At 41.8% G+C, this 23,734-nt stretch overlaps 1 protein-coding gene across 1 annotated transcript; it reads left to right on the top strand.

The window, feature by feature from the left end:
• Positions 1–1,678: 1,678 nt before the first annotated feature.
• CRTAP (cartilage associated protein) lies at positions 1,679–22,128 on the top strand. Its single transcript, XM_021546262.3, has 7 exons — positions 1,679–2,253; positions 5,726–5,875; positions 6,467–6,638; positions 9,092–9,220; positions 10,146–10,291; positions 12,290–12,373; positions 21,421–22,128. The coding sequence occupies exons 1-7, from the start codon at positions 1,807–1,809 to the stop codon at positions 21,478–21,480; spliced, it is 1,188 nt and encodes a 395-aa protein (XP_021401937.2). The 5' UTR covers positions 1,679–1,806; the 3' UTR covers positions 21,481–22,128.
• The last annotated feature ends 1,606 nt before the right edge of the window (positions 22,129–23,734 follow it).

Consider the following 23,734-nt stretch of genomic DNA (forward strand, 5'->3'; position numbering starts at 1 on the left):
CAAAATGCAGAGTCCAGGCTGGCAGTGGACTGACACACAAAAGGCTGGCAACAAGCCAAGGTTCAAAGCCTGGCTGGGGACACGTTGGTGCTCAGCCCTCCTGTGGAAAGGAATCAAACACCAGTGACCTTTGATGTTTTATTTTGGTTTGGTTTGGCTTTTGGTGCTTGTCTTCCTACAGAAAAGAGGATCTGACGTTCTAGGTTTCTCAGCCATTCAAGAAGTGTGAAATAATAACAACTACTTAGATACAATACAACATTTCCAGCACTTGCACCTGCAGGTGATTTTGGGCTCAGAAGGGCAGGCTCAGCTCAGTAATTAATAAGAGCCCCTGCTATAAGGGTAGCCAATGCAATGAAGAATTCTTGAGCAGTTCACCAGCCTCCATCCTGTGGCTGCCTCTGCTGAAAAATGTAGACAAACAGTCCAAATATTAAATGTTTCTAAGAAATAATTTTCTTCATGATTGGCCATTTAGATCACACACCTACATAAGCACTGATATTCAGCCTAAGAAAGCAAAGGGATAGAGAACTATTCTTACTAGATCCAGAAAGCATAGGGCTATATGTCATCTAAAGGAAAGGTAAATACTGGAACTGTCAGGGGCTTGAGGGTTTTTTTTGTTATTTTATGGGGTGTGGGGTTTTTGTTTTGTTTTTAATTACCTGTGACTTCTCAGTTTAAAAATAAAAAGAACAGACAAAGATCTGAGCCTTCACTATTTGTCTAGTTGTGAAGCCATTTTAAATGGCTCCACACAAGTTTTTTCCAAGTTGGAGGGTTCTCCAGACCCAAGATTGTCACTGATCAGTGCATGAATCCACCAAGAACAGTGGAGAGAGAGCAGCTGGTCCAACTCGGATTGTGAAATCCAGGAGGCTGCATATTGTTATACTGCAAATCATCTCTATGTGTCAGACCAAAAGAACAATTCTAAAGAATTGTTTGATTAGATTAGGAACTTTCAAGTTGTTTGGATCTACAGCCACAGATTTTCTCACTCACTAATGATTATTAGTTAATTAATGTAGCTGGACATCAGAAAATTGCCCCAAAGCACTGCATAGATCCAGCGGAGGACACACTGTTGGCATTCTATAGCTCTATAGCTAACATTTGAAGTATACTTTTCTGGAAAATATCCAAAAAAATGCAAACCATTTCCCTTATAGATCTTCCATGTTACTTTTCCTGAGGAAACCAACCATCGAACAGCAACTTAAAATTCTGCAATGCCTTCTAACACCATATTTAAAATTCCGGTCTAAAGGGAAATAATGTCCAGAATTCTAGGAGTATTCCAACAATGCACTTATTGCTCGTCATCACAATATGAATATGTCAACCCATGTCACAGATTTTGTAGATAAACACACACACAAAAAAATTTTGAAGAGTACGAGATTCATTTAGAACATATATTTTCCAAACAAAACACCTAAATGGCGGATGGCGAAAAAAGCAATTCTAATAGGCACTGGGAAAACACATCAACGAAAATTTCCTCGCAGACGCGACCGCTGCTGGCACCAGCTCCGGCTCCAGAGGGCGGCCCGAGGAGCCGGCGCTCCGCTCGTCCCGCCCCGCCGCGCCGCGCTCCCTCCCCGGGGCCGCCTCTCGCTCCGCCCCGGCCCCGGGACCGCCTCTGCCCTGCCTTCGCCCCGGGCTGCCCGCCCTTCCCTTCCCTCCTCCCGGCCCCGGGCCGCCTCTCCGGCCCTGCGGCCCGCCAGCGGCAGCGACGTGGTGCCGTGCCGTGCCGTGCCGTGCCGTGCCGTGCCGTGCCGTGCCGGTGGCGCAGCCATGTGGGTGGCGGCGCTGGCGGCGCTGCTGGCGGCGGCGGGGGCGCAGTACGAGCGCTACAGCTTCCGCAGCTTCCCGCGGGACGAGCTGATGCCGCTGGAGTCGGCCTATCGCTACGGGCTGGACCAGTACAGCACCGAGAACTGGCCCGAGAGCGTCAGCTACCTGGAGGTCAGCATGCGGCTGTACCGCCTGCTGCGCGACAGCGAGGCGTTCTGCCACCGCAACTGCAGCACGGCCGGGCGGCCGCCCGCCGCGCCCGCCGCGCCCGCCGGCGCCGCGCTGGAGGAGCTGCGCCTCCTGTCCGGGGTGCTGCGGCGGGCGCAGTGCCTGCGGCGCTGCAAGCAGGGGCTGCCCGCCTTCCGACAGGCGCAGCCCGGCCGCGAGCTGCTCGAGGAGTTCCAGCGCCGCGAGCCCTACAAGTACCTGCAGTTCGCCTACTTCAAGGTGAGGACCCCCCCCGCCACCACCACCACCCCCAGCCTCTCCTTGATCCCTCCTCCTTTCTCCTCCCATCTCTCTGCCCTGCCTCTGCTCCCCCCGCCTCTGTCGGAGGCTCTCCTCGAAGTCGCGCCTGGTGCGGTGCCACCCTCCAGGCACGCCAAGCGCGCCTGTCGGTGTCGCGGTGGAGGCGGACAGCTTGGTGTGTCCCAGGACAGCCTCGACAGACCCCAAATGCCTCGTTCCCCCAATGCTAGAAAAACCTCCTGGCCTGCCGACCTCACACCTGGCCCTCGGAGCAGGTTACTCTGGGCCACAACCTCATTCCCCATCACCTCCTCCACACCAGTTCTCATCTGCCTCATCTTCATTTCTTCCCTGCCCCATGGTCAATCCTTGCCCTCTAGGCTGCCAACCCTACACTTTGTAATTCTCTCCTTGACAAACCTTTCTGCTGTTTCCTCCCACTTCTGTAACCCACAGTGGGATTAGTGTGTGCCTTGTCTTTCCCCCTGCTTACCCACATACCATCCAGCTCGCTCTTCGCCCGTTTTTTACAACTCATCCAGCACGTGCCCTAGAGTGAGCCCTTCCAGTTCTTCCTAGACATCTGGCCACTGAACACTGCCTCTGTGTCCAGTAGCTGTGTCATTCCTGCCCCTCTCATCTTTCCATCTGCCTTACTTTCTAACCTTCTCTGGAACCTTTTTCAGACTCTTCATGTCACAGCTCTGCTATTGCAAATGATCTCCACTACTTCTTCTCCTTCAGCGTGTCCACCTTCTTCACTTGCTCGTTTCTGGTCCAGTTCTTTCAAGTGCAGCAGCCCCCAGCCTGTGACTTGCAGATAGTCTCATGCCTGGAAAACTCCAGTTTCATTACAGCTGCAAGAAGGAACAAAGCAAAAATTGGCTGCTGAAGTGGGACACTATAGTGCGAACCCTGGAATGGTATTTACCTTTTGCTCTTGGGTCAGCCACGCCTGGGGACACGCTCCTCTCATAACAGATTTCATCCATTTTTCTAGCTTTTCATTCTTCTGTCCAGGGTCTAATTGATTATTTCTCTCTTCTCATCTTCCCCTTCTGTTCTCTATATCAAGGTCCATCCCTCCTGCCATCCCCTCAGATACTGCAATTATTTCCATTTGAAATAAACAGGGCCTCTCTGTGGGGAGGAAACAAGCTGAGCTCTGGTTAGATTGTTTTCTCTTTTAGGGATTCCCTTCCAATGTATCCCAGTATACATTACATAGGGTTGTTTGCTTGTCCATTATTTTGAGGTTGCCTCTTGAAAACACACATCATCTAAACTGTTGCTGCCCTGTTTTTAAGAGTGCTGTTTCCTCAGCAGTTTTTTCCAGACACTTGCAGGGAAATGTGTTCTCATAAAAACAGAACAGGATACACATGCAGTGTACCACACTGGTGTCTAATGCTTTCCTTAAGACCATACAAAAGAACTTAACTTGATATATTAAAGCCTCTGCCTTTTTTTTTTTTTAACTGAGAGAGCAGGAATTCCTCGAATTCTCAAAGCCATATATGGATACCAATATGACATCACCGCAAATGTTTCCTTTTCTTAACTATTAATTCCCCCCTTGTGGCACGTACAAAGTTTGCACTGTACGGATAGCACCAAATATAATATCTTCTTATCATTTTGAATACAGTCAAGTAACTGCCAGGTGTGAGAGGGAAATTGGAGGAATCCCTCCCCTCCCTTTTAACTATTTTTTCAATTACATTTGCATTAAGTTTGAGCAGCATGGTTTGGTGGTTTTGCCTTTTGTGTCTGTTGTTGATACTGTGTCTCATACTGGATTTGCAGTCCAGTTCTGAGCCCTTATCTCTCCCGGGGAGTTCTAAATAGGCCTTCTAGAACTACAAACTGTTGCACCCAAAGGACTTTTTCCTGGCTGGTGGTTTCTGTGAAAGGAATGTCCTTTCACCCACCCCTCCACCCTCCCAACAGCATTTATAGTAGAGGAAGAAGCTGGAGGGAAATGCTTTATGTAATTTTTTAGAGTAACCATGTATGTATTCAGGTGGGCTCCGCAGAGAAATTTGCCACGTTGTAAGATTCTGGGAGTAGCTGTTCCTGCACTGCTGCTTGCTCCTCTGGAGGGAGCTTTCTCAGAGCTACTGAGTTCATTTAGGAGTGTGTTTCTACAAAGCCTTTTTAAAAATTTTTTTTTCTAAGAGGTGAAAATTGAAACCAAGAGTGAATCATGGACCTAAGTAAAAATGAGACTTACCAGCCTACCAAAGAAGCAGGTTTACAGCTGCAGCACAGAAGAAACCAGGCATTTGACGAAAGTGCAGCTGGGATTTTTCCCTTTGCATTTAGCACGGTGGGGGTAGACTGGAAACACGTAGTTTTGGGACAGCCAGGAAGGGCAGCTGGCAGAGCTCCTGGGCTGGGACACTCCTAGCAGCACAGCAGCAGTGGATGTGTTGAAGTTTTGCTCCTGTGCAGCCATCTCTCAGGTTCCTTTCCAAAATCAATGGGCACCTTTTGTGGGTGCAAGCAGAAGGGTGTGTGTGCACACTGCGATTCTTGCTAGTGGTTTCAAACATGTACTGCCAGAAACTATTTCATGTGTGAGGTGTAGCTCTGTATCACCTGTACATCAATACACTGAACAGCCTAGAGAAAAGGTTTTAACAGTTCACAAATACCTCAGACTTGCTTTCTCTTCATTCTTCCTAAATATATGCATATATATACTATATAATTTATGAAAATATGCATGTGTGTGTGTATAGATATAAAATTTTAAGAAATCATAAATGGCATGCACACAGAAGTACATATGTGTTTGGTACATGCAGTTGTAAATGAGAAATGCACACTTCACAAAGTATATCTAACAGGGATTAAAGTTAGTTTAAAAATGGGCACAGAAAGTTGCTTTAGGATACATTTTTTGACCAAGTCTCTGCAGTATGTTCTAACTTTGCAATGCCACCAAGGAAGATATATTATTGTAATAATGTCCTCTGTCCTCTGTGCTGCTAGGCAAGTAAGTGACATAAACACAAACAGTGAAGACTACTGACTACTGTCCCTAGGCTAGGTTAGCATCAGTACTTACTGTGAGATTAATCCCTCCCAGGAGCCCTGGTATTTTGCCTTGTCAGCTCTATGAACAGGGAAGGGTCAAGTGATAAAACCTAATATTTTAGATTTACAACAATCATCTATGCTATCTGTAACAATGATAGACTTCTAAAGTTAAAGGAAATGATTCACAGTGTTGCAGCTAGGAGTAAAACTGAGAGGAATTATGTCAGTTTTGTAGCATTGTATCTGCTGAGACTATGGTCTCAGTGGAAGTAAATTTGTGAATATAGAGAATGCAGGAAAAATCATTGAGACAACCGGGAACCTTTGAACTGTTTTCTTTTGGTTTAATTTTTTCTCCAGTTAATCTTTTTTTTTTTAATACCTTCTTTTCCCTGTCCCTGTTTAGGCTAATAATCTTCCAAAAGCTATTGCAGCAGCTCATACATTTCTTCTGAAGCATCCAGATGATGAAATGATGCAAAGAAACATGGCCTACTATAAAAGCATACCTGATGCTGAGGAGCATATTAAAGACTTGGAGACAAAACCTTATGAGGTATGCTTTTTATTCAGAAGAGTCTGCTCTTTTGGAACTGTTCCATTACTCCTCCTATTGAGTAAAATCCCATTTGCTTATGTGTTCTCAGTTATTAATTTCCCTGTTTTTTGTCATCTCAGTCATCTTTGTTCTGCCTTCTTGATGCATTCAGTAATTCTCACCTCTCCTGCACTTCATTGTTCCATAAATGAGTCACAGCAAATCAGAGAGTGGTGTACCTGTAAGCTGCTACCCTCCAGGAGCTAAGCAGGTGCCTAGTTATCCAAATTCATGAGTGCTGTAGTGGCACAGCTGAAAATAGCTCAGACATTTGGCTTTAAGATTCCATTGAAAATCTCTGTCACAGCCTGTGTTTCAGGCTCACACTGTTGCTTCTCTCCAGCAGGCTTTTCTTTTGATTGGAAATGGAATTACATACTCTGCTCTCTAGGAAATACCTCTTAAAATCCATTAGTCTCCTGTATTTGTTCTCACATCATCTGGAGAGCAGCTCATACAGAAATGTGGAGACATCACTTACTGTATTTGAGTTTACACAACACTTCTCATGGGTCAGTTACTGCTGATTCATTCCTGCCAATTTTTCAGAATCTCTTTGTCAGGGCTGTGAGAGCGTACAATGGCGACAATTGGCGGACATCCATCTCGGACATGGAACTGGCTCTTCCTGATTTCTTCAAAGCCTATGATGACTGCATAGCAGCCTGTGAGGGCTCCCGAGAGATCACAGATTTTAAAGACTTCTATCTTTCCATTGCAGGTGGGTGGTTATGAAACATGAAGGAAACATGTCCCCAAAGTGCATTTCAGTTTATTCACAGGATTGGTTACCCAAGTCCTGTTCCTCATTTAGACCGATAGGAGTTTTTTAGATTCACTTGGCACTGTTTGAATTCTGGTTTACTTTTTTGCTCTTGTCAGTAACATAAATTAGGTCTATCAGGAAATCAGACACAGAGATCTTACATTAGCATGGAAGTTCTGTGTCAGATTAACATAGATGTGTAAATAACAACTGCTCCATTTAGGTAGCGGTGGTCATCCAGCCAGATCGTTTGACCATCATTTCAGTATCAGTTTGGCCACCTTTGAGGCTCAGTGGTTAGTTAGGCTGCCTTTGAAATCAGCTTTGTGTTGTGTGTGTAGGTCTGGTGAACTGCATCTCTTTCCTCCTAAGTGTGACAAAGTTATATTGGCTATTTTTAATCTTTCCTACATTCAAGTTTTACTAGTAGGTAACGTCTATATTTTGTGTGTATTGAAAAAAAAAAAAAAAACAACAGAACACCATTGCTTTGCAAAGGAAAAGGGACATCAACTTTTTTGATTGTTGTCAAAATGGCACTTGCACATTTTCTATGCTGTTTGGCAGTGAAAGAAACAAATAATTTCTCCAATGCTCTGACAGCTCAGTGTTGTTGGCAGTATTTTTGTGGAGAACATCTGCAAGTTTTCTCCATTAACTTAGAAATTCTCTTGCACTTTTTATGTTTTAAGTTGCCCTAAGGAAAAGCATTCAAACTTTTTGTCCTAAAGCCATAGTATGTCTTGGTGAGGGGAAGCTTTTGTGAGGTATGTTTATACATGTGCAACTTCAGTTTTTCATGGTGTGCAGCTGGTATCGACCAGTACAGCTGACATGGAATGGCTATTGCAGGCTATTACTCAAGGCTTGACTTCCTCTTGGGCAAAACATGCAGGTGTCTAGGATAGCAGATACAGAGTGAAGCACAAGTCACAGGAAGTAAAGCAAGAAACACAGACTTTCTTCCTTAGAGGGTCAGAGCTCTGACATCAGGATAATCCCCAAGCCACTTTGAAGAATAGTGTCTATGCTCAGTTGTGGTTGACACTTACTGTCACCCTCCCTCTTCCTCCTTGAAAGGGAAGGACAATTCCCAGCAGTAGTGATGGGGAGGAAAGGCAGGAATTACAGCATGATGTCACCAATGGCCATGTTCATGCATTTCAACTATTTCACTCTTGAGATAAGAACACTCAAATTAATTTGCACTGCCTGGGCTGAATCATGCTCATGTTCCAGGGAGAGATATTCTGCCTTCAGGGGTCTGCAGGAAGCAGATGTAGCAGTAGGTGTTAACCAGAAGTATTTGGGTCTTACACTAGGTATGGATTTATCACTGAGCAGTGAGTTGTGTTAGGAAGCCAGCTGTCCTCATTGCATGGGATCACTTCACTGAGGGACTCACATCTCTGGCTTTAACTGCTGGCTGGAATTGAACACTACTGTGTCCAGATTCCACTGCTCTTATAAAAGATGGGTATGGGAATTTCATTTGGCCAGTTATTTTTAGTTTCAGCAGTTACACTTAATTAATCTCAGTGTTCTTCATGTTAGGAGTTGTCAGGGATGAAAAGTGTTCATTTGTCTTAGTCAGAAGCTTGCTGCACGAGCTTAGCTAACTTGCTTTCACCTGCCAAATGTGGCTAACAGGGAAACTAAGACTTTAAAATACTTATTTTCCATGCTGTTGATGAATGTGATATATCTAGAAAATGCTTGAAACTTTTTGCTGGAAGGTTATCTTGAAATGTATTTTTCTTGAAGATAAAATTAGCTGTAGTCCTATATTGCATTATATATATCAATTTTTAAACTGGGTAAGCTTGTGAACTTACATGTTCTTGGCTGAAAGTTTTTCTGTGGTGAGCAGCATATTCTCCTCTTTCTTCTCCCTTAAAACATCCAAAGTCTAGGCCCATAATGCAGCCATCCCTGGAGGTCTATTTTGCAATCACGTGCTGTATCTGTGTGTGACACAGTTGTACTCAACAGCATGGGGACCTTATTTGTGCAATAATGTAATGAAATAGCTAAGGTTTGCAAAATTTAGAAAAGGAAAGAAAGCACTGTGAAGTTTACAGCTAGGACATAATGCAGTACTGTGTAATACTCTATAAAACTCAACAACCAGATGCTGCCTGTAGGTGTCAGTGAAACCTAAGTGCTCAGTTCTCTGGAATTCCAGCTCTGATGCCTTAAAAGTCAGCCACACAGATTTTTACAGAAGGGCCTAGTACCTTCATGCTTCAGATGTTATAGATTTGCAGTACTTCCAAGCAGCAAGATCCAGATGCACAGGAGCCAGGAGAGCATTATAAGGCCAAATTTTAATGTGTGACTAATGGGAGTGATTATAACAGTTCACTCTGTGCTACCCATATCCTCTGTTGCTGTTTTCTTCCTTCCAGATCATTATGTTGAAGTCCTTGCCTGCAAAGTGCAGTGTGAGAGCAATCTGACACCCATTATAGGAGGCTTTGTCGTTGAAAAATTTGTGGCCACCATGTACCATTACTTGCAGTTTGCGTATTATAAATGTAAGTAGTAATTTTTTGTGCTTAAATAACACTGATGTTGGATGATGTGGGACAGATTCCATTCATAATATTTCCCTCTAATTTTATGCTTTAGAATGTAAGTAGTGGCCTCCAGAATCTGCATTTTAAACTCTTCTGGGACAGAAAATCTAAGTTTCCTGGTGTTTTTTGCACCCTGTTATCACTGCAGTTAACAGACATGGGACAGAATTTTTTCCACAGACAAGCGTACAGAGTATTTCATAATATTTGCTTTTTCCTAGTGATTCTTATCACCCTGTTAGAATGGGGCTAAATGGATTTTGAAGAAAGAGGGGACCACTTAACAGAAATTGTAGTCTTCGGTACTCAGTGATGACATATTTGATAGGTAAATTTATCAGTGAAAGTTGTGTTTTCTTGATGAGCTGCTTGCAGTGTAAAGAACACATGTAGCCTGTAGAGCTGTGCCTGCAGGCTCCAATATCAAAGGGAAGACACATCAGCCATGTAGCATCAAGCCATTAATGACTCTTGCTTGTGTTGTTTGACTACACACTTTACAACTCGACTCTTCCCTCTTTATCAATCCTAGCACAGAGAAGTAGGGAGGGGTTTAATATATTTTTGTTTGTTTTTTAAATAAGTGCTCCAGTGCGCATCACCAAGCTGTGGGCTGATACTGGGATACCTGGGAGGAACGTTTGGTTAGGATTTTCATAAGAAACCATTAGAGGTTGATGATTATGATGATATTTGAATTGTGGCCTTATGTGTTTCAAAACAAAAATAGCATATAGTTTTGGGGGAGCAATTTTTTTTCCTCTGTGCAACTGGTGAGAAGGTAGAGTATGGGCTGTGTTTCCATTTGAGTTTTCCAGAGCTTAGATAATAGCAGGAATTTGTTCATTTACCTTACCTGGACTTTTTGGTGTTTATTAATTAGTGAATGACATGAAGAATGCAGCTTCTTGTGCTGCCAGTTACCTTCTGTTTGACGAGAAAGATGAAGTAATGAAGCAGAACATGGTCTATTACCGGTACCACAAAGACAAATGGGGACTTAAAGAGGAAGATTTTCAGCCCAGATCGGTAGGTGAATTACGTAAAATGCCTTCTAGACACATTCAAATATTTCTCTGAAACTCAGTGGGAAGATGTGAGATATTTTCTTCTTCTGGAGTTTAACATATCCTGTTTTATTAAAATCATATAGAAAGTTGTACACAGAGATGGAGTGTGTAATGTAAACAGCAGCGAATGTCATTATAATTCTTCCCTTTTTGTTGAAATATGTTATGTTAACATATATGATGAGAAGCAAACTCATGCTGGTACTTCTCTGATGCTTAGGCATACTTAGATCTTAATGTACCTTTATAAATAAAGCAGCTGGCCCCTGAAATCTCTGATGATGAAATCTCTGAGTGACATTCAGGCTTTTGTGAATCATTATTTGCCAACAGATAGTTGCCCACTCGCTTGTTATTTCAGGTTCTGTGGGCATTGGAATGTGTCTGAATATGGTAACTCCAGCTAAACTGACTTTCCACTTACTCCATTTAGAACACAGTTGGGTGGATGAGGATGGAAAAAGGCCCAGGACTGTATTGCATCTAATTATTTAAATTAAAATGCTTGCTGTAAAGAAGACACCAGTCCATCCAGTAGCAGTTGTCATCTGGCTTTGGAAAACTATTTTAAAAATGGGTTTTCATGCTGTTCTTAAATTTCCATGTTCAGGGAAATTTTACAACCTGCACTGTGATATCAAATTTGATTTTCCGGTGTTTCTTGTTACCAGGATTTAAATCATGCAGCTAAATTGTGACACTAACTGACTGCTTAAGCGTGTCATATGGGCTGTACAACTAGTTTGTCATTAGCAATACTCGTTCTACAAATTAAATTTAGTGCCTTCTAGTCATGCCTCTTAGACCATACACTTTATTGGCACAGTGGGAACCCAGGCCTGCCCTGCAGGGCCAACTGAGACAAAAAACAGCAAAAATGCATTTGGTTCTTTCAAGCAGCAGCAGCAAGTCTGAGCTCACTGGGGAGGGGACTGCTCCTTTGTCACATGCTTTGGAGCAGAATGGTGCTTTATAAGCATATTTGAGACAATGTTTGGTGGTGGTGGGAGTGAGGGGTAGCAACAGTATGAAACTGGAAACTGCAGACATATTTGGCATATGAGTGCAGAGAGGTCAGAACAAGGGCCCTACACGTGCACTCTGAATGTTTCATTGATAACTTCTGGAGCCGGGGACTACAGATAATTTGATTTTAAAATACAAAATATTAAATACACAGAGCTGTGTTTCCTTGTACTTTGATCTGTGTAGCTAGAAACAGAAGTTGCTTGCTGTCCTAATCACTTGCCTTGAAAACAATAATACCTCTGGTTTATTTTCAAGAAATGATAATGGGGTGACAGCAACATTTGGCTCTGGCACTAACCTTTAGATGTTCTTGTGAAACTGGGAGTCTCCTTTGGGGAGTTTTCTTCCCCAACATGAGTTAAATAGAATAATCAAAGTAGATGGCAGCTGGTACTCACAAATGTGAGAGTATGAGACTGAGCTACCCTGTGCTGTCCGGGCACCCAGCAGGGCAGTGAGGAGGGACAGGTGAGTGACCTTGCAGAGTTTCCCTAGCCCAGGCTGGGCTGGTGAATCATTATCATGCCAAACAGCTCAGTTGTCTCTTTCCCAGAACTGCCTGCTGCCATAGCCAGCACAGGGAGACAGAGGCTTTCTCCTGTCCAAAGCCCACTGGAATGCAGGCACAGGCTGCTGCCCAGCCCTGGCAGTCTCATTCCCTATTCTCAGGCTCGCCAGTGCTTTGAAACATGAGAAGGAGGAGAGTGCTTTGTTCTTGCAGTGAGGAAGCCTGTGCTTAGGAAGATCCACAGAGGAGTTTGGAATACTCTGTTTGCTGTTTTGCTGTTCCCTTCTCAAACACTGTGACCCCTGCCTGGGATTTGCCTTTACTAGGTCTGGGTGTGACTTCACTGGGATAGTTTCAGGAGGCATGTGATGACACTCACCTGTCTTCTAAAGTAACAGAAATTTGGGGTTTTTTTGATAGGAGGCAGTTCGATACCACAACATTACCACACTCCAGCTGGAACTGTATGAATTCGCAAAGGAACATCTGATGGATGATGATGAGGTGAGTTTTCTAGAAATTAAATCAGGGTAAAAAAAGCATCAGTCACGTTTCAAGTGAAGATGATATATAGCTGTAATTCCAGGATTTCACTAATATGGAAAAACCTTCTTTTAACCACGACCAATTTATAATAAATTTTTGTTTGGTAAGTGGAATATAAGAACAAACCCAAAGAACATCATGTACCATTTAAAAAACATGGACAGAATTAACACAAAGGTAAATGCATAATGCACTGAGCCCACAGAAAAGGAAGGAAACCCAGTTTTCGAGTCGTAACACCAGGGGGCAGAGAAATGGTGCATATATATTTAAACCAAATGTTTTTCTGGGTTTGGTGTTTTGCAGGGGCCAGGAGGGGGTGTGGATTTTTTTTCTGAAGTGTTATTTAAATTAGACTTAAATGTCCTTATGGTTTTGTCCAAAAGTAACCACCTAAATTGTAGTTTTTGTCCAAAGGAAATCTTGTTATCTGTTATTTTCTTCTGCTCAGTGGCATTTTGGTCACCCATTAATGCTTTTTAGATGGTTGGAATTCATGGTCAAATAACATATAATGACTACTATTTACACTGGAAAATATGTAAGAGGGATTTTTTTTTATTTTGGTGCAAGAAAAGTAGTTTAATTGCTGAAAGGGCATTTCCTTCCGCAGCTGAAATTAAAGTATAATTTATGAGAGGTTTTGGATTGCCTTTTGCTTTGATTTTGGGTCCTTTCATTTAGAGGTTTAGAAAAATCTTCAAATGATGAAATGTTGCTGGCATTGACAAAGAAAGAGTTGTGCTCAGTTATGACAAGAGGCAAGGGTATCTGTAAAAAGCACTGCAGAAGTCTTTTCTAGCTAGAAAAGATGAAGATGGTTTATGTTAAAAAATGAAAACACCTTTGCAAATTTTGTTGTACAACACATAGGGAGAGAGAATATTTTACAGCAGAGAAGTAATGCCTGTGCTGTCTTCAGTATTCTTGTGATCTGAAAACAACTCTATGTAAAATTCCATTGCAAGATTACCAGACTACAGGAAGGCTTTCCATTGTGATAAAGCCCCCTTGAAAGACAGCTTAATAAGCTTGCTTTAAGGTTAAGCATAGATGAGGACTAGTCTGTATGGATTTTCATCAAGGTGTGACATACTTGAGCACTTTTTATATTCCCTTGTTGGTTTGTGCTTTGTCCATGATGTTTTCTTACGTTAGGCATCAATTTAATTTGTACTTTTTCCTTTCTGTCCTATCTGTGCTTCAAAACACAGGGATGAATATTTAAGGAGGGTGTGAAGAAATCCTTTTTGAGGGTTTTCCCCATATGTTGGTAGAAGAAGGGGTTATAGGACAATCTTCAGCCTCCATCACCATGTGTAGAATAAACAAGCATTCAGTTGCTGGTGTTCATTCCTGTAGCCCCTTTCACCAGGGCAATTACAAATGACTTTGCAGACTGCAGGAGGGTGGTGCAGTGACAAGGAAGTCACATTACACTGGATTATATGTTTGGATTAAACAACCAAAATTACTGGGCCTGCTTATGTTGCAGATATCCCTACCTCACACTCTCTGTTTAGGAAAGTTACCATTCTTCTTCTCAGGGGAAATGCTGAAGGGCTTCTGTGCCCTCCCTTCCTATGGCCCAAAAACCTGTGGGGGATGGAGGCTGTCCATGCCTCTGGCTTGCCTCTGGCTTTTGGTAGTGAACTCATAAATCCCTGGCTACCAGAACTTGTCTTTGTCTGCAGGAGACTTCCAGGGAGTGCAGACACAGCAGGAATAGCACAAAGGTAAAGCCACTACCTTGCAGTTTCTGCTGTATGGGCAGGACCTGGTAGTATAAGTGGAATTTTTATTTTGTTCAATATTTCTCCTGGCACGGATAGAAAAGTTTGTTCGATAGGAATGTTGAAAACTGATGAAAACCCCAGATAAGGCATTACATGAAAACTTTATTAAAAATTGTTAAGGATAGAGGCAAGCTCTCTTCTAAGTGCACTCTGTTTATTTAAACCATGTGCTCTTTGGGCCATAGGCCATACTTTCTGTGCGTTTCTATGGTCCACGTTTTCTGTTTGTGAAGTTTCTTGTGGGCCAGTAAGATAGCCCACAGAATAATCTGCAGGAAAAAAATAATTCTTTTTCCCTTGATGGAAGTGAAAGGATTGATGTGGCAAGAGGATCACTTCCTATGTGAGTGTCATTATTTTCAAGTGGAGAATCTCATTTTAGCCAAACTTCCCAGTGCTCCTGTATCCCAAATCATCCATGTATCTTTCTAAATCCCCTTAGCAAAGCAAGGGAAAACATTTGGCTTCTACAGGAATACATAGCAGTAATTGCAGAGGCTGGAACAGGCAGTAATGATTTTTGCATATGTTACTATAAGAAATACTGTCCTGCTTGTGTTACTCTATTAATGTTTTTCCACAAGGAAATGAAAAACTTCTAATTCAAACATTTAACACTGTAGAGGTGACAGAATATTAGCGCCAGCTAGCTACAAATTACATTTACGAAAAAGTAATTATTCTTAAATATCCTTGCAGCTTTCCACAGGGAAGTTAAAAGAACATTACAGTGTTGTCTTCTTGGTTGGCCATGGATAGACAAGCTTCTTGATTTCTGTTCAGATGTGTAATGCATCAAGGCTATCATGGATACAGCTCCTGGTACTGCACAGATTTAAGTGGCAAACTGAAATGCTGTTAAGAGCCAGGCACTCAGCTAGAGTAGATGTAACTCCAACACCACACTAATTGAATGAGACATATTTTTGGCCCATAAAATCAATGTCCTTATGGAATTTTTTTGGGGGACAGATAGCTACTTAGCTGTTCTAAATTACATAAGAACCACAAGTATTTGGCGGGGATGAGCCCACAATATGATTTTTCTTTCAGTACTTAATCAGTAGGTGAAAAGCTGTTGGTGGCTTAGACTTACTTTTTTTGGACATCTTTATATTTATTTGTATATAGTGTGTGTTCCATTTGTGTAGTGGCTGAAATGAAAATGCTCTGTTTCATCACATCCATGTAATGCAAAGAAGAATAAGTAGTGAACTAATGTGACTGGTGGAAAGAGGACATAAGGAATAGCATCAAAACACAAGGGCCCCAGTGGAGTACTGATAGCAAATAGTAATCTGAGTTCAGCCTATTTTTCTGCTTGGGAATTGCTAGTAACATACTTTGAGCTTTATTAACTCACTCCTTGCATATGTTCAAATGATTTACACAAGTGTGCTTGTTAACAGCAAGTGGTAAGTGCAGACCTGTAAACCCTGCCCTGCCTGTGACCTCAGACCAGCACAGCTCCAACAGCACTGCTGCCCTAAGAGCTGGTGGCAGCTGTTCCAGAGAGATTTGCCAGCTAATGGGCAGTGTTATCGTCCCTGTTCAACACACACTTTTTTAAAGAAAAATAAGATGAGGTGGTTGTTTTTTTTTTTCCCATCAACATTTTCTAGTGGAGATTCTTCTCATATGGCTGGGTCTTTCTGCTTTCTCCTCTTGCTTCTGCTGATGTATGTAAGCCATCATGCAAGGGAAGCTGCCAGCATGGTTGGGCTTAAATGCCAGGATGGCCCCAGACTGCAGGTACTGGCATTAGGAGGAACTGCTACTGCCCAGATTCTCTTACACTTCTGCATGCAGCATAAAGCAGGCCAGAGAGGACAAGCAGAGCTCAGAAACAAGGCTGCTGGAAGGCTTCTGCTTTCAGTGCAATTGGAGCAATGTTGAAGTCCCTATGAAACTGAGTTGACTCAGGTTTTATAGGTCTTATAAATAAGTTAAAAGGAAAGCACATTTACTGGTTTACTGTAAAATACTACTGTAATAACTGCAGTGTACTGTAGTCTCCCATAATATATGGGAAAAAACAGTTAAAGAATATATCAGAATATATCATTGATATGAAGTAGAAAAATATTTGAGAAAGTAGTTAATATTAATGTAAAAAATAGCTAAGCTCTCTTAATACTGAAGAATAAAAAAAAGCCCTATAAGCATGGGGCAGTTGGGCACACTGTGGACTACGTAGCTGAAAAAGAAATAAGTTAAGGGTAAAATAATTTTTCTGCACAAAAAATTGAGGAATTTTTATATTTTTTCCCCAGCTAGAATGTGAAGAATGTCCAGTCTGGACTGTACTGCTTATGGAAGTTCTGGCAGATCTTTGAGGTGGTTACAGTTAAGTCTCAGATTTTAACTGAAGTTTAGATCAGGAAACTTTCTCTTGGTTGAGGGCTGAATAAACCTTTCAGGCTGAGCCACTCATTGACACATGCCTTACTGTTACCCTGAAATAATGTTTTCCCTCTCCAAAACATTACTGGCCAGTGGGCTTTGTGGTGTGTATGTGCAGGCTCTCTCAGGTCCATGAAGCAAATGTTCTCCACAGTCATCCATATCAAACCTTAGCCTTCACTCTTGCAAGGTGATTATTTGTTCTTGAAATAATCTGCTGGTTGTCATAGCCTGATCATTGTGCCTACTCCCATTACTTACTAGGGCAGTTACAGGACTGTAATTAATTACAGGGCTGCTAGCTCCTCACCTAGAGGCCTCTCTTCTCACTACCACAACCTGACCACTACACCCAGTACATGAGGGAATCAAATCTGTTGCTTTCACTGTTGAACAAGTTTCCAATCATTGAGGTCTTTGAACTTCAGCAAAATTTGAGTTTTTGCTCTGAAGGAGAACTGAGGGACACTTTGTGAACTAAATATTTTTCTCCTAGGTCATAGATTATAAGGAAACAAAGATACAGCCAATTCTTCATGCTCTGTGTGTTGTCTCTTAAGGCTGTTTGTTGGATAAGTTAGAATAGAAGCTGTTTCATATTCATTCACTGGTAATCACACATAAAAGCATGTCCAGAATAATAATTTTTTGTGGATCTTAATTCATTCTAGAACACTGTCTTTTATTATCTTCTCTGTTGCTTCCCTGAAGAATGAGCTATCCTACTACAGTACATACAGAATCCCTATAGGAGAGGCCATCAACAGATCTGCATTGGAAAGTATGAGCTCTTAAAAGAAAGCTAATTGTGTCCCATAGCTTTTCCTGTCTACAGTGAGAAAGGGCAGAACAGATTATAGGTGGAGGCAAGGACCCATGAATGATTAATGCTTGCATTTGCAGAAGGCAATCATTGCAAGCAGTGGCAAAGTGTCTGACTCTGTCAGCGGGCAGTGCAACTGCTGCTGGCTACTGTTTTTAAATGATGCTGTTGAAAGAAAGTTGGTGCTGGACCATCAGCCTCAAGTGTGCCATAACAGTGCCAGGTTCTTGTAGCTATTCCTCTTTGGTATTTTATTTTAACAGTTGTCTAGGAGTCTCCAAAGTACAGTTGTTTCTCTAAAAAAGCTGTGTTTTGTGAATGTGAATGTGACATTTAACGTTGCATAAGGAAGGGCCTGGCCCAATGTATATCACGGTCTTGGACACTCAGTACACTGAGGTACTAAGTGAGGAGTTTTGCAATCCAATCTTCTCCTTTTTAGGTCTTTTTTTTTTTTTTTTTCCAGTGCTCTTGCTTCTCATATGCTGGTGACCCAGTCTCACTAGCCTGAGTTACCTTATTCAGAAGTGACCAAAAACTCTATTTTAAGATTATTTTTTATTATAATCCACCTACTCACATGCCCTTGGTAAAACCTTCTTGAATTAATTACTGTGGCACACAGTTTGTTCTTTCTGTCTATGCCTCTATTTAATTGTTAATCTACACCAGGAGTGTTCACTTTGCATATCTAACAGATAATTAAGGGTTCCAGTTGGACAGATCAGCTTCTCTGATTCCTCAGGCCACTCACACCAGTCTGGAAACATTCCTCTTTTTCTGCTTGATATCACACCTCTCATATTTCAGGCTATACCTGTTCCATCTTTTCCCATACATCCTTGGTCTGCCAGTCCCACTCTCCACTGACCATTCCTGGACTGGGAGAGGGAAGAGGTTGGAAGCAGAGGGTGGGAGGTTGTGGGGTGCCACAGAGCTGCTCAACCCGTACCTGGCCAACCTGGAGGACACGACTGTGGACCAAGGGCTGGGCAGGGAGGACATGCTTCCCTGCAGCTGACCAAGCAGCCTACCTGTGTGTACTTCCCACTTGTTGGCTGCCTGACCATCACTCCTGTACTGGTCTGGCAGCAAACCCTTCTCTTCCCGAGCTAGCCAGACTTTCCCTCCTGATCTCCTACCTAGCAGCCAGGCGTCCGCGTCGCCTTTGGGCCATGGGCTGCTCACCATGGTTTACATCAGCCCTGGGCTGGAGCGGTGTGTTTGTGTTCCCTGCCTTGGAGCTGGTGGCTGTTGTGCCCTCGGGTAGCTGGCAGTGGAAAGAATTACGGGTTTGCAGCCGACTTTGCATGGCAAATTGGATGTTCTTCCTGTAAAGGTAGGGAGGAGCTAAAGAGCACACAGGTGAGAGGAGGGACTCTGTCTCACTGAGGGAGTAAATCGTATCAAAGGTTCATTTCAGACTCCAGGTCTGCAGGCATAGATCAGCACGAAGTTACTGGATATCAGCAGACAGAAGGCTTCTTTGCCTGGAATGAACACCTGTGGAGTATGCACTGAGTTCAGCCATGCTAGATGTCTGGTGCAGTGTGAAGTGAGTGCTAATGGGACAAGGACAGTGCTGGCCTGGTCACAGCTGCCTGTGTGACAATATGATCACCTCCTCTGAGGCAGAGTTATCACCTTTCCATTGGGCTGCCAACCTCTCTAGCGACAACTTGCAAATGTTTCACATTTTGATTGTGAAGGCACAGGCAAAAATATTTTAACTGGGGTTTTGTCTTTAATCTGGAGATTTTGCCTTTTCCAAAATAACCAACATCCAGGCAATTACTCAGTTGTATTGCAGCATATTTTATGTATATTGTTTCAGCAACTGTTTTTATATTTTTGCCATATTTCAACCTCTCTTATTCCTTGGTTCATCTAATTAGACCACAATAGCTTCTGCAAAGTTTTCCTTTAGATCTCAGTTTCAGACACTAGAAATTTCAGATTTCAGGTTGTTTAGGAGTTTTTTTCCTAATATTGTTACATTTAAATATCCTTTTTCATTTCTTACATGTTTCTGGTTTTGAAAACATACCAGAAATAAAAACCTTGAATTTTGTCTGTATGTTGTGTGTCTTCTGTCTTAGTGATGAGTGTGACAATAATATGTTGGGTAATTCAATCTTTTGATTTAATTCAAAGCACAACAAATTGCCATCCTTCAGGACTTGCTAAAATCACTTCATAGTTTCAAAATCTCGGTGGTCTTTTCAGATTGAACTGTGAAGCAGAGAATAAGAACAGCAGCTATTTCAGCCGGCTTTCCTCCTGCTTTTATTTTTGTTTGCTTAGTTTTGTTATTTGTCTCCTGACTAGTCATACTTCCTGAAAGTGTGATGTTAATACTTTTTAATCACAATATCCATAATACCATTATTGTATTCCAAATAGAAAAAAACTCTCTATTTCCTCTTGTTTTCATTGACAGAGTTTTAATGCCCTTTTCTCACCAGAACAAAAATTCGTAAAATTTTGACTCTCAGAATGTGTCTAGAAGATGCTGTCTTTTGAAGGAATGCTTATTTAGACAAAAATGTCCTAAAAATGTAATTGGGATTGTAAGCATCAATTGAGCAGACTCAGAAGCCCAATACAGTTCACAGACTTGGAATGGGTGGTGAAGTAAAGAAGGGAAATGAGCATCCAAACAAGGATGACTTGCTTTCAACATAACTGGTATAAGTTCTCATTAATTTAAATATGAGAATTGAGTACAAGCTGATCAGGTTTTCCAGCAGAAAATGACAATTTATTTTGGAAAAAACCTAAATTATATCTTAAGACCTTTTCGGACAGTAGTTTTCTGTCAAGAAAGAAGGGACAGGAAGGTTGAAAGAAAACAGAGTTAATTTAAGAGTATATCAGAACACTGTAGTTACTAGAGTAAAAGGTTGGAAGTGTGGCATTGAGCATCTGTAGCTCTCTACTTTAAGTTGTATCAAAAAGTGAGGATGGGCACAGGTATTCCCACAGGGTCTCCCCTCTCAGGCAGTGTTTCTGAACTGTGCATGGAAAGCAAACCAGAAAATACTGGTGTTTCTGGAGGTGCCAGCAGATGGGCTGTTACAGGCAGTTTTGAGTAGTAGGCGATGCTGCTGCATAGGTGCTGTTGACAACCTGCTTTTCACCTCTTGAAGGTGTTACCTTGTGCTAGAAGTGATCACAGAAGCTTTTAGCTCAGTTACTGTAGTTCAGTTGACAAGACAGTAAGTTCCAGCCAGTGGGGCTGTATCATCCCAGAGTACTCGGGCTGGAATGCAGGAGGACATTTTACTAAGGTATAGGACATAGAACTTCTTAAGGAGTAGTTTAAATAAAATTGGATTGCTACATTGTGTTGGTGCCCTGTGTTAGCAGAGTGGAGCTTGTAAGTTTTCTGGTCTGAATCTAAACTCAGTGTATTTGTTTCCAGTATGGAAAACATTCTAGTATCTCTGGTTCTTCACATTTTTGCTTCATTGAAGCATGGCTTGTGAAGATCTGTGGTTGAAAATTGAGAAGGTGTGTGTTGAAGGGTGTGACAGGGGATGTAAACGGTTAGAGTAGACATACAAAGTCAAAGTTATGGCTCTACAAAACACTTTGGCTTCGAATTTTGAAGCTTTCTAATTTTTTTTTAATGTTTTAGGCATTCTAACAACTTCCTAATTTAACAGGTGCTTTAAACATTTTTTCCTCTCTAAGTTTGAGGATTTCATTGTCTATTCAAGTACCTGTAAAAGTATGAGAGAATTTACTGTGAAGTGTATAACATTTTCTCCTTTTAAGGTCTGTGTCGCTGCAAGTCTTGTGCTATGCCAGTATGGGCCATTTACCTGCATTTTATAGATTTGTTGCACTAGTGTCTGCATGGAGGGTGTTAAAAAATATTTGCACACATATTATTACAGTTTATTTTTTTATTAAAATAGCAGAAATTTCCCACTGATTTTGGGGGTTAATTTATTTCTATGAAATTTAATAATTTCTAGGGTGAAGTTGTGGAATTCCTTGATGATCTGCTAGAAGTGGAGGAAAAGAAGGAATCCTGATGAATGAAACCACCATGAAGTATTTTACAGAACTGAAGACTCACCATTGCTCCTTATTATTATTTTTGATCACCTGTAGTTCCAGTTAGATATACCTCAAAGGTGCTTCTTTAAGCTGCACCTTTTGTCCCAAGACCCACTCCTGAAAGGTCACTTCCGTGCTGCACTGACTCTTCTGTGAGCATGGCTTTTCACTGTGCAGAACTGGTGCACATAAGTTTCCCCCTTGAGCTTTCTTTCCCTTACACAAACACAACAAAACAGAGTATTTCTGTTTCCTAGGATAACACTAAGGTTCCTCATTTTGGTGCTGTTCTACTAAGTTGTAGCAGTACAGCTAAATTCTCAAGAACTTTTGTAAGATTATGATCTGTGAAAGACATAACAGTTCCTCTTTCCGAGCTATGAATTGTATTATTTATATATATCTTTTTATGTGATGTTGAATAAAGTGATAATGAATTCCAGTGCACCTGAAAGATATTAAGGTACATCTAAATAGCTGAAATAAGGTGTGTAACAAAGCACAATTAATGGTCTTGTAAACATTGCTTAAATAATTCTGAAAGCAGTGTTGATCTTTCTTGAAAGCTAAATTAAATTCCACTGTGTGAAACTGAGAATAAAAATATTTTTTTCTTCCTACCAGTTTTTAGTCTTTCTGTTGAAACAGCCTGTGGTCCCTGTTGAGGTGGGGCCAGTCTTGTATGAAATACTGATGATTGATGAGTTTAGTATTCGCTTCTGTAAAAGAATAGTTTTGTGTGTTTTTCTCAGCCTGATGGGACTATCTGCATAGTTTTCATCCAAAGGTAAGTGCAGGTGGAAACTGAGGTGATTTTCAGTAGAAAAATGAAAAATATTTACATGTGAATTCCTGTCCTTTTTGTTAACTGTACAGCAGAGTCCAATAGAGAAGTATTGGTACAGACCAAAAAAGGGTGTGATAGAGAAGAGTAATAAATTAGTGCCTGAGTCTGCTGAAGACCAAACATCCCCTTGAACTCAGAGAAGGATACAGGATTTCATCCTGTGCTTTTCTCTTTTATTTTCAAGGATCAAGCCCTGCAAGTGGTTTCATCCTGCTTGCACCAAGAGATGAACCTTCAGTGCAAATGAGCATCCAGATAAGCATTCACCTCCTATGATGGAACTGTAATTCAGCTGAATGGAAGTGAATTACAAACCCTTAATCTGCTTTGAGTTTTTAAAAAGGCAAAACATGATCTGCATTAGCTTGCCAAGTTGGTGCTGCTATAGTTTATAAGCTGTAGTAGTCTACACTATTGAGTGTCTATAGGGAATTGTGGGAATCCAGGGCTTCCCTCTGGCTGCCCTGGAAGGTCTGGGACCCTGGAAGGGGGTCAGGAACACCCCTGTACAGAGCCCCGAGAGACACTGTCTCTGATCTCTGTCCATGGAAAAGAGTTTTCAATCTTACAGGATGAGTTACAAGCTCTGAGTGTTTGATACAAGTAATAATTAAGTGTGGCACGGGTGCAAAAGTAAAATTTTAGGATTCTAGATTAGGGGTCCAAAGGGGACAAGATGGAGGAAATTGGGTGTGTCTTGTCCTTTTCCTCCTTCTTGCCCTCCATGTTTCACTGCGGTGTTGGCATTTTTCTATTCGTTTAGGCTGGGGACACACTGTTCAACGTAGGTGACAAATTTTGGCACATTATTGTAAATATAGCACACATAGTTTCTGGTATATAATGTTTGTGACACCCCACTGAGGGCAGAGCCCCACATGCTGCCCTGCAGGACAGACCTGTGGCAGGGCAGCAGAACATGTTAGAGATAAGCAAGAATAAACAACCTTGAAAACAGCACAGACAAATGATGACTTCTTCTTTGGCAACCGGGCAGAAAGACAGAGACTTTTTACAATCTGGGAATCATCAATAACACAGATTCTGACAGGAATAAGAAGGAGAGTCCATAGGATGAGATTTCAGTGTCCTTCAGCACATGACAGCAATGAAACATTTGAATTTGAGTGTGGAAGATGTTTGGAAGATCAGATTGGCTTTTTTAACTGCTTTAATATAAATCACAACTAAGCCACTGAAGTTGATGGGCAGAATGTTTTAATCTCAAAATGAAAATCCATCCAGAGCCTTTTAACTTTTAAGAGATTTGCCCAGCTTAGCTTGTGGTAAGGAAACCAAAATCTGGCTTGCTGTGTGCCTTGAACTGACAGAGGGTTGTATGTATCACATTTCGTCATGGTTTTGTTCTACACAATATTAGC

The sequence above is a fragment of the Lonchura striata genome, chromosome 1, assembly GCF_046129695.1.
Source record: "Lonchura striata isolate bLonStr1 chromosome 1, bLonStr1.mat, whole genome shotgun sequence".
Lineage (NCBI taxonomy): Eukaryota > Metazoa > Chordata > Aves > Passeriformes > Estrildidae > Lonchura > Lonchura striata.

Excerpts from the sequence above, each read along its gene's own strand:
- CRTAP (XM_021546262.3), top strand. The coding sequence starts at position 1,807 with ATGTGGGTGGCGGCGCTGGCGGCGCTGCTGGCGGCGGCGGGGGCGCAG. Across the intron at positions 2,254-5,725 it reads TGCAGTTCGCCTACTTCAAG|GCTAATAATCTTCCAAAAGC; the intron begins GTGAGGACCCCC and ends GTCCCTGTTTAG. Across the intron at positions 5,876-6,466 it reads TGGAGACAAAACCTTATGAG|AATCTCTTTGTCAGGGCTGT; the intron begins GTATGCTTTTTA and ends CCAATTTTTCAG.